This window comes from Lolium perenne, chromosome 2, assembly GCF_019359855.2.
Source record: "Lolium perenne isolate Kyuss_39 chromosome 2, Kyuss_2.0, whole genome shotgun sequence".
In the NCBI taxonomy this organism is placed as follows: Eukaryota; Viridiplantae; Streptophyta; class Magnoliopsida; order Poales; family Poaceae; genus Lolium; species Lolium perenne.
This window is the reverse complement of record NC_067245.2, coordinates 79,705,723-79,717,275: the sequence shown is the minus strand read 5'-3', so window position 1 is coordinate 79,717,275 and position 11,553 is coordinate 79,705,723. Positions and strand designations below refer to the sequence as shown.

General features: G+C 38.8%; 1 protein-coding gene across 1 annotated transcript; it reads right to left on the bottom strand.

The window, feature by feature from the left end:
- Nucleotides 1–1,231: 1,231 nt before the first annotated feature.
- LOC127333057 (secretory carrier-associated membrane protein 1) lies at nt 1,232–5,267 on the bottom strand. The gene is made up of 13 exons (XM_051359374.2): nt 5,044–5,267; nt 4,671–4,736; nt 4,471–4,575; nt 4,303–4,365; nt 3,987–4,020; nt 3,372–3,494; nt 2,737–2,799; nt 2,555–2,648; nt 2,407–2,452; nt 2,231–2,298; nt 1,770–1,818; nt 1,568–1,633; nt 1,232–1,479 (listed from the first exon to the last, which is right to left on the bottom strand). Exons 1-13 carry the CDS (start codon nt 5,101–5,103, stop codon nt 1,393–1,395), a joined length of 924 nt encoding a protein of 307 aa, XP_051215334.1. The 5' UTR covers nt 5,104–5,267; the 3' UTR covers nt 1,232–1,392.
- Nucleotides 5,268–11,553: the final 6,286 nt, after the last annotated feature.

Here is an 11,553-nt window from a genome sequence, read left to right as displayed (position 1 = left end):
TTAGTCCAAATACTCTAGCACGGTGTCATAGATACCAAAATAATGGATAAGGGTAAAATACCCTTACAATTATCTATGAAGATAATGCCGCATGTGTTGCTCAAATGCATATGGGATATATTAAAAGTAATATCACAAAACATATTGCTCCAAAACTGTTCTTTCCTCATGAATTACAGAAAAATGGAGAAATAAATATTTTACAAACAAAATCTTGTGACAATCTTGCAGATTTGTTCACTAAGTCTTTACCAGCAGCTGCATTTCAAAAATGCATTCATGGCATTGGTATGAGACGACTTAGAAATTTGCAAAGTTCAGGGGGAGAAATTTCCCAAAACTAAACTTTGTATTTATCATCCGATAATAATTGTATTCTTATGAGTTCTCCAGCGGATTTCTCATATAGGTTTTAATAATACAGTTATTATACCAACGGTATATCGGATTCCTATATTATCCTTATATTTTTTTCCACAGGATTCTAGAGGACATATATTTTACAAGATCAAGTTTCAAGATCAAGGTCCATCAAGATCAAGTTTTCAAGAGATCTTATGGAGAATTTCGGACATAGAAGATTTCAAAGACATCGTTTGTCCAAGGGGGAGTGTTAGGAATAAATTAGCGTTATAATTAGGCTAATAAGGCAGTTAGGATTTCCATTAGGAAAACTACCTAGCAGTTAATATTTAGCGTTGTCCAAACGCTGTGTTTTTGGAACCGTCACTGCACCCTTTCGAAGGGATGCCAATCATGTAACCGACAATGTATGACGCCTATTCACAGCCTATATATAGGTGAACAGTACATCAATGAAAAGCACTCATTCACTGCAATCTCTGGTTTCTCTCTAAAAAATACATGCTTTTGCATGAAATCTGCAAGTGTTTGAACCTGCTTTTGCCTGGGGTTTCGTTGAGCCTGATCAATGGAACCGGGGATGACTATCCCTGTTGCTCTAAAAAAAAGGGGGAGTCTACCACACTGAGACGTCTTGGCTATTTTTTCCTGAGATCATTATAACCTTGTGAACGCACTAGATGGGAGTAGTGAGGCGTGTGCAGAAAACCACAACCCCAGCAAAGGGGACGTCGAAGAATTGAAGATAATCTCTGAAGTAAAACAATCTACAGCATACATGCTAACATGCCAGATCGTAAAGGGTAAATTCTATGTATCTATACTCTCTCAAGATAGAGAGCATTCACAGCCAGGATGCATCATAGGCTGTGAAAAACTGCACATTCTCTATATTGATAAGAAAAGTGGACTAGTCATACAATGTCACTTCATCACAAGTCAGAGCCAACTAGCCAAGGAAAACATATGCTTTTGTTTACGGCGCGATCTATCCATGGGATTACGCTTGAGACCTATCATTGTCTGAGGTCAAAATGCTGCTCTCATAGCGCCCCTTGTCGCATCACGCTTCATCTCTGCAGCCTTTCCACTTCCTCGGAAGTACATGTACACTTGCTGCAAGCGTATAAAGCCAAAACGGCTCAGACAATTCACTTTAAAGTATATTTAGTAAATCAGAATGGTTGCTCATCGGAAGACTGACCTGGATAACCCAGATGCTGAGCAATGACTCCAGGGCAAACAATCCAAACCCAATGAAGTAGAAAATCTGCACAAGGATTTATGAATTACTTGGCCGGCCAAAAAACTCCTCGGCTCAGGAAGCTGTCCTGGTGGTTCAAAACCATGCATCTATGATAGGCTGATCTACTGCTAGCTGGCTAACAATAGGCTGATTGACTTACCCCCACTAAAGCATTCACGCTGATGAGATCAATCGCCGGCAAAATTCCCCTGCACAAGCATAAAACAGAAATCAGTCCACTGTAAAGTTCCACACCACCTATCCGAGGAATATTTTGGACTACAAAATTTTAAAGTGGGACATTTAATGTTTGTGTAGAAGAATGAATAGAATTCAGTAACTCTATCAAGGTGGGTCCAGCTACGGGAATCCAAAATCAAGTGGTAACTGTGCACCCAAGCTTTTTTTTTTAAAACTAACTGTGCACCCAAGCTTGGTATACGATGCTCGTTACAAGTTGAAATATGCTGACATCAAAGTGCGCAAAAAAAACATGCATGCAACTGTCTTGCTTATACTATCTTCAGCACAAATTATTTGTATTAAATTCAAGTACTATGGGAAGCCACGGTTTCCGGTTTGTAATGTTATTGCTAGAATATGATCAAGCAAGAGACTTACGCCAAAGATTTCCCCTCAAAGACAGCAGGAGGTGCCACAGCAGCAAATACGACGAAAATAATGTGAAACTGCAAAGACAGAAATTCCAAGCATTGTATTTTTTGTATTATCAAACATTTAACATTATTACAGAGATAAACCAAGGTATTCTTGAGTAATCTACTCGTAAGACTTACCAAGTAGAGCAAGAAAAACAATCCAAACTTTAACGCACTGTCAGTCCTATAACACAAGTTGCAAGAGAATGTTATTTATACATATGCAAAAATCCAGGAGGAAGAAAGAAACATATAAAAATAATACAGATATCTTTCAAACATATACCTCATAGCATTATAAAGAGGGCGATACCATAACACATATGCACCAGGAACCCCAGAGATGAAGTAGATTATTGCTAGTAACCAGATTTTCACACCTGTACATGGATAAACCGTTCAGTATTCAAACATTAAATAATTCCGATGCATAGGGCACATGGAACAACAAAAGAAGCTGAGTATTACCTTCCCCCTTGATCCAGGCTGTAGTAACTGCTATGACGTTCCAGAAAAGACAGCAAGCCAAACCTATTCAATGCCAGGGAAAGCTTTCTTAGTTTTGCTGATATGTAGTAAAGGAGGATTATTCTTATTATGACCTACCATTTCTACCTCTGAAAAAATATTAGTATATAGTTTAGCATCCCATAAAACTTGAAAATAAAATACAGACTTCTGATACTATAAAGACAATCTCAATTTTTTTACCAGTGTTTTGGAAATCTGTTTAATTTATATCACAATCTTGATACATGAGACAATGCATGCATATAGTAATATAGCCCTTAATGGCATTAATAATTTCCTCCGGCCATTTATTTAGCCATGATATGGCTGGCAGCTGAAGAAATGAATGTGATGGTAGTATTTTTAGCGACATGCTGTGAAGGTTGAACAAAATTCCATGCCTATGATACCAACGACCCATATCCCACAGATGAAAAGGGTTAAGCATCTGAAAACGGATCTTTCTGAAATACGAATAACATCTCCCAAGTTATGGAGAAATTGTTTGTACATCATCACATTTGAAGAAAAGGAAGAAAATTCTTCGACAAACTTTAAAAACTTGCAATTCCAAAAACTGGAAGGAAGCATACCAAGAAACGATGCAAATGCAAAGTATTGCATCCTCTGCAGATGACTCGGTATCTCATTAGCAATATCATGGTGGATGAGCGGCAGGAAAGGAGGCCAGTTTTTCTCCTCAATGACAATGCCAGCTACAATCAAACAGAATAAGGGAACATAAGTTTAGCTACCCATGAACAAAACAATTGATGATTTTTTCTGTTGGAAAAATGACAGCATAATCTTCAAATGGATGCTATATCTAGAAAAAATAAAAAAATTACAATAGGTTCATTTTCAAAGAAGATATGTTATAAAATCCACTAGTTATACAAGACACAAGTGCCATTACCAAATAAATTTTCAATTTTAAGCATAACGATAAAAATTTATAATTCCTTAGCAGAGAGGGAGAAAGTATAAAACAATAAAAGTACCAAGACTAGTTTGATCTTATCATACAGTAGTCTATAACTCAATGTAAATATGAAAAAAACTATTCGATGTAGCAAGGTTCTTATGCTTATTGGATATACTTGTTTTACAAGTCTATTACTATATGATCCTTCATTTTTGTCAGAGCAAATAGGAACAAAATTATCACAAAGAACTGCTATGTCATCTATGAAAGAGGAAACACTTACCTCGTGCTGCAGCTTCCTCTCTTCTTTTCAGTTCCTAACAAATATAATTAACATAGGGGATTAGAACCTGATAAAACCTTTGGCTCAAATAACTATGTAGAACAGTGGCAGGAATACAACGTGCAACTAAAAAGCTGAATTTGAAAGGGAACCAACAACGCCTGATGATCCTAAATAAGCTTCACAAGATTACTTCACACCGAAGACCACTATTAGTATGAACCAACATAAGCCTCAAACAAACTCGGTTATTGACTTGATTTATCGTGATAGCTACAGTTAAAGTGTGATGTAACTGCATAAATATGCATTTTACCTTCTCCCTCTTGTTCAACTCTGCTTCCCTTGCTTGCAGCTCCTTTTCTCTTTTCTTCAGGTCCTAGAGCATTCACAAATCACACATTAGTTGGAAGCCATAGGTACAATTTTGCCCCAACGTGCATTTTGCAGTTGCAAAGAAATAAACCGCAGAAATCACACAAACCTTTGACGAATCCAGAGGGATATCCACTGTAGCACTGAAATCTGCCGGTTCCGGGGGAAGGGGCGAAAGCCGCGAATTTGACGCAGGAGCAACGTTTCTAGGATTCTACATTACAGTCAAAAACAAGTAAACCACACAGTGGTGAGCACCCGGCAGTTAAGGGCAAATTTAACCCCAAATTCAGTGGTAGAACACCATACCGGCATGTAGAACGCACCGCCGCCCCCGAAGTTGGACTGCCCGCCAGCCTTGCCACGCGTTTGTTCCTACCAAGAAATCACTCACGAATTTCAAATTGGAGAGCGTATTTGAGGGTTTTAGCACCAATGCATCATCAGACCAGCGCGAATCCGCGGAGTACTAGCAGCGCCGGTGACGGCAAGATTGGACGAAGAAGAGAAAAGATGGATGGGTTTATCCATCGGCGAGGCGTGGTTAGATCTGCGCCATGCTCAGATCGAACGCGAGCGAGCACCTCGCCGTAGGCTCGCGGCAAGGAGAAGGGAAAGGAAGAAGATCCGCAGCATCCGGGCGATGGCGGAAAGGGATCCTGGTTCTGGGCAAGAGGCTTACCGAGAAAGGGTTCACGTCCTCCTCCTCGAAGGGGTTGCCCCCATCGTAGCGCCCCGCCATGTCCCTCGCTCGAGCCTCGGCGCGCCTGCTCTTGCGCCACCGACAACGGCGATTGGCGACACGGAGCAGCGGAGGAGGGAGACGGCGAGTCCTGGCAGATAGAAGATGGATACAGCAGCGCACGCACGCACGTTCGCGCAATCGCACCCACCAAATTAAAGTTGGGCCGGAGATACGTGTGACGACGACGACGACGACTTTGCGAGTTAATTAAGCCGCACACACGGAACGACCCTCTCTGCCAGTTGCAACTGCTCGTGGTCGCGGGCCGAACTTCAGTTTTTCTTTTCTTTTGCTCCTTTTTTCAGAGAACCTCGAGAGGACATGGCGCTCCTTGTTGGGGGGTGCTGTATGCCGACCTGGTCGGTGCGGACCAGGCGCCGCACACCCCCCAGACGGGTTGTTGGGCCGGCCCAACATTCCCAGTTTTTTTTTGCTATTTCATTTTTTCTGTTCGATTTTTCCTTTTACGTTTTTTAAAAGCTGATTCTTTATAAAACCGATTTTTAAAATCTGGAATTTTCAAATTTAGTTTTTTCTGAAATTTAAATATTTCAAAATTTGAACATTTTTCGAATTTGAAACATTTTTTTAGATTTTTTTCGAAATTTGAACAATTTTTGAAGTTTAACATTTTTTATTTTTTGTTCAAAATTTGAAAATTTTCGAATATGAACATTTTTTCACGTTCGAATGGTTTTCAAATTTGAACAGTTTTCAGATTTGAACGGTTTTTAGATTTGAACGGTTTTCAGATTTGAACGGTTTTCAGATTTGAACGGTTTTCAAATTTGAATAGTTTTTAGATTTGAACGGTTTTCAAATTTGAACATTTTTGAATTTGAACAATTTTTAAAAATTAAAATTTTCGAATCTGAAAAAATATAAACGAAACAGAAAAAAGAAAAGAAAACAGAAAAAGAAACCAGAAAAAAAAAGAAAAAACGAACTCCAACAGACTAAACAGACATAAATGGGCCTGGCCCATACCCGACCAGGGGTGTGCGGTGGCCGGTAGCCACCGACCTGGTCGGTGTATAGGTTTTGCCCTCCTTGTTTCCTAATCTAGATGAACCTAGCGCGCAGGGCCGGCTCTAGGATTTGGAGGGTCCTAGGGCGAACTCTATAAATGGGCCCAACGACGAAAAAATCGATTGCATACATATATGGATAAAATTATTGTGAACTTGTTATCCCCCATAATATTTGAGTAAAATATGTGATAATTTTTCTTGCCTTTGTTCAAACCAGCATCATAGTGACAAACTGAGTGAACTGACAATTAACAAGTAATAAGTGAAACTATGGGAGAAGCTAAGTGTTGTAAAAAGAAAGAAAACAATGGGTGAGCGGATTGAGACATTTGATTCTGAACACACACAAAATATAGTAATAATTCTGTAAGGTCTCGTAGAATTTGTGATTCGAGAATTACCTCGCGAACTTGACCCAGGCCATAGCAAAGCCGCGCGCGGCTCCCTCTCTCCAATTCCTGATGATCGTGTTGTGCTTAATTGGGGAATACAGCGTCGGAGCCTCCACGCGATGCATGATTCGACCGAGAGTCCAGAGAAAATGAATCGACAACTAGACGTTTCCCTGATTCAATCTAGAGAAGAGAGCCTGAAGGCCCAGATGGGCCTAATTTTTCCCTCTACCTTTCCCTATATATGCACTATACCAGAAATAATGGACCCCTATTTTGACTGGGCCCCGGGCCGTCGCACTTCTTGCCCTGGACCAGAGCCGGCCCTGCTAGCGCGCTCTGATACCAGTGTTTAGCCTTTGTAGCGTGGCTCTTTTTTACCTGTATGTATAAAGTTAGGTTTCATTACTGGTTCGCAAAGTTTGCGAAGTTATGAGCCTTGAGCCGCTGAACATGCGGGCAACATGGCCGCTGAACATGCGGGCAACATGGCCGCTGAACATGCGGGCAACATGGTCCTGTGAGAGCTAGAAGGAGGAGAGACTGGGAATTGTTGCAGTTCTTAAGAAGAGAATATGATAATCCATGGATCTACGCAGGTGACTTTAATGAAATCTTATGTGCTTCTGAACAATTTGGTGGAAACGAGAGACAAGAGTGGATGATGGAAGGATTTCGAGAAGCTGTTGATTATTGCCGTTTTACAGACATGGGTTATTCGGGATTGCCATTCACTTGGAATAATAAACAACAGTACCCAATAATATTAAAGTGAGGCTGGATAGGGGACAAGGATTTTGTGCACATGGGAGTCAGTGCTCCCTTCACTTTTGGATTTTTGAAAATATCAGATTTTTATATTTCTCTGCTTTCAAGAATTATGACATTAAATATGTAGATATATGTGTATACGAGGATTGGAATCAAAAAAGTCTCGTCAAAAAATACGTTATATTTTGGGAGTCAGTTTATAGTCAGAAATTTGTCTTTTTTGTATTTTCCAAAATACAAAGTATTTTTTAATGGGACTTTTTTGACTACACTCCTCGTGTCTAAATCTATCTACATATTTAATACCATAATTTTTTAAAACATAAAAGAATGAGGTTTTGAAAATTTTCAAAAATCCAAAAGTCCAAGCGACAGTAAAGCATGTTCAGACTACATCATCTGACCATTGTTGCCTACTTATTAATATTAAAAGATCTGATTGGCTGCATGGCGGAGGGACTGAAAGGCCATTTCGTTTTGAGAATATGTGGCTGAAGCATGAGAGATATAGCCATGTAGTTGAGGAGGGCTGGCAGCCAGGAGCTCACAATTTAGCCGAGGTATCGAGCGAGTTAGGCCGAATGCAACACAACTTATCTTCATGGGCTAAGAATGAATTTGGTTCAGTGAAGAAACAACTAAAATCCATGAGACATAAACTCGATGGACTGAGGGCGGAGACGATTCAGTCAGGGCCAACTCGAGAGGAATGTGATCTTATGAAGAAAATTTCAGATTTGTTAGCTAGAGAAGAAGCAATGATGAAACAACGTTCACGGATTCAGTGTTAGCGGAAGGGGACCGCAATACATCTTACTTTCATGCCAAAGCTCGTGAACGAGCGAGAACAAATAGAATCGTTTCTCTGAGAAAAGAAGATGGGAGTTATGTCTCTTCACAAGCTGAATTTTTTTCCGATAAAGGGAATATATTAATATCAAGAAGATACCAATTACACCCAGTCTCTGCAACAGCGCACCACCCTAATGGCACTACGGATGCACACAGCTAAAAAACAAGAAAAGAAAACTAAGAAACAAAAGTCCCGCTACAATATCTCGGGCCTAACAACAACAATACATCCATCGTCAAGACAACACCTGAATTACAGACTCTCCAAAAACGACGCCTCCAAGAAGGGAACAGTGCTCAAACACCGTCGTCGCCCGATCAAAGATCTTAGGTTTTCACCCTGAAGATAGTCCCCGCTCTTAAAACAATTCCTCCACCAGGCACAACCAATTAAGGCCAGACAAGCTGAATTGGAAGCGCTAGCTAATAATTTCTATACAGGTCTTTTTTCTGCTCAGGAGCTAACTACACCAGAGATCATCACACAATTTATTCAGCCAAAGGTCTCTGAACTGATGAATGAGAGACTGTGTGCTCCGGTAACTGACATGGAAATAGAAAATGCGCGTTTCATGATGCATCCTAATAAATCTCCCGGCCCGGATGGCAGCGTTTCCCCAAATTTAGAGGAGAAAATTTGCTATGATGATACTATGCCTCCAATATTTGATGATTACAATGATGATTATGTTATTTTCAGTCCACGTACTATTGAGAAGAAAATTAATTATGATTACAGTATGCCTCCTATATTTGATGATTATGGTGATGAGAATAATAATCATAACTATTTTGTTGAATTTGCTCCAACTACAATTAATAAGAATGACTATGCTTATGTGGGGAGTAATAATTATTTTATGCATGTGGCTCATGATAAGAATATTTTATGTGATAGTTATATTGTTAATTTTATTCATGATGCTACTGAAAGTTATTATGAGAGAGGAAAACATGGTTTTATGTATCTCAACAATATTAAGTTTCACCTCTTTATGTTGAAATTTTTGAAGTTGCACTTGTTTTGCTTTCCTATGCTTGTTGCTTTGTGCTTCCATGAATTATTTCTTTAAAAGATTATTTTTCATAGGAAGTGGTTTAGACTTAAATTTGTTTTATATTTTCATCTTGATGCTCTCTTTTACTTCAATTCATATTTCTTATGTGAGCATCTTCTCAAATTACTGAGCCTAGCTGAAAGACGTCAAAGAAAAACACTCTTGGGAGATAACCCATATTTATTTCTGTGATTTTTCCTTTATTTAGTTTTCGAAGTTGTTACCTCTATAATAACCTCTCCTTATCATTTTTATTTCATTTTTGTGCCAAGAATAGCCTCTAATAGGAAGAAAGTAAGATTTGTAGAAGTTGTTGTCCTGAAATAGATTCTGTGCGGTCACAAAAAAAAATCGTGTTCCCAGCCAGAACGTCGGATTGATCTGACAATTGTTTAGCATATTCCCCGGTTTATTATCTAACTTTCAGTAGTTTTGCACTTTTTGATTTTGGCAACATAGGATTTTCTAAAAAATTGATCTTTACCTGTTGTTCTGCTTTGACAGATTTCTCCCACTATTTACATTTGCCTCTTAATCTTTTTTTTGAATTCTTTTGAGAGAAAGAGATTTTTGAATAATTTGCTACAGTAGCTAATATTTTAATGGATGTTTGACTTATATTAGAACTGAATCAAAGTGGATTTGTTATTTTGATTGCACTAATGCTGCTAATGAAAATTGTGTGAAGTTTTGTATGAAGGAAGTTTTCAAGCGTAGGGAGAGAAGAATATGTGATGAGATGAACTTTCCATTTCCATGTTGGGTCACACAAATTAACTTTCATAAGAGACTAATCTATTTTCTGTATCTTTCAAGGAACAAAGAAAACTTTGTTCATGATCACACCAACTGCTGATATTGTACATGTTTTTGATTAAACTAAGAATGTGAACTGCCGCAATTTTATTTGAATTAGCATTTATCTACTATGTAACTGTTTGTCAGGCTGTCAACTATGTTAGTTTTTGGGGACTGTCGAACTGCTGTATAGAAGACCATTCACCCCCTAATTTTCATATCTATCATATGATTAAATAGGCATATCATGTAATCCTTCTGAATAAACAGTGTTGCCTATCTTGGCAATTATGTCGTGTGGGATCACTTTGCGAGATAACGTAGAACCTGTAAGTTTCATTGAAACAAATAGTGATTAGCTTGGTGCATGAATTAAAAAGCCAGCTGGAAAAGACACCGTACTAAACACATTTGAAGAAAAATGTCGAGGCAAGGTATTTACCAAAGTTCATTTGTTGTAGTTTCATTACATTATACTTCAGTTTTGAACTTTTGGTTAACCAAAGCAACCATACATAGCCCAAAAAGAAGTCGATGAAAATATATTATGACATACTAAACTGGTAAAATCAAGCTCTAGCACTAATCTACATAATTTTTAAATATCAAATATACACTGAGCTTATTTTGGCTGCCATAGTTTCAAATGGTGAAATAGGAAAGGTGCCTAAGTGAATGTTAAGGAAACGTTAGAACTGTAGTCGGTAGAGCAAAGGATAAAGGCAGCCATTATAGAAAGTACAAGAAATAACTTATATGTACACTTGTGAAATTAGTACCTGATATATAATCATATAATAGGCACACTTGTGCAGTTGATGCTTCGTCATACTATGCTAACAGTTTTTGTTAAGGAAAAGTAGAAGATTCTCTACCTTATAGCTTCAACTGTGGCCATGTGCCCGTGCTTACAGGTCACCGAAAATTAAGCCAGCAGTTTAACTAAAGCATATCCTGAAGTCCAAGCATGAAGTGTGTCCTACAAAAGAAAAAGCCAAGCTCCTGAAGGCTTACAATGTGAAGGATTTGCAGGTACGCCTTCAAAAAATTCTTATGATGGAAATAAGGTTAGGGCATGCTACAGAATATTTGACTCCAGCTTTAAGCTTAAATGGTTTAAAGGTTGTACTATGCCCATATACTGATAGACATGCGAGTTGTAGCCCTTTGTTTTCTAGCTGTTTTAACCATACGGAAACAATCATCAAGTTGAAGCAAAAAAGTAGGTTAACTATTGGGAGTGTCTAACCATCAGCTAGATGATCTTCCAATTCTCCTTAAGTCAGATTTTTATTTAGCTTTTTTGCCTTTTCCTGTTTGGGGGTATGGTCCGGTTTAGTTTTGGAGCAGAGTAGGTACTCCGTAACTCATTCCACCCGGTTTAGTTCTGGACCAAATCTAGTACTCCTATTTCATTCCACCCGGGGCCATGATATTAAATTACCGTGCAGAAGAGCACAACGTTGCAAATAACGGCTATATGCACTGCAAAGTAGAGATAGCACGATGTACTCTTATGAGCAGCTTGGCTATGAACAGCTGGGA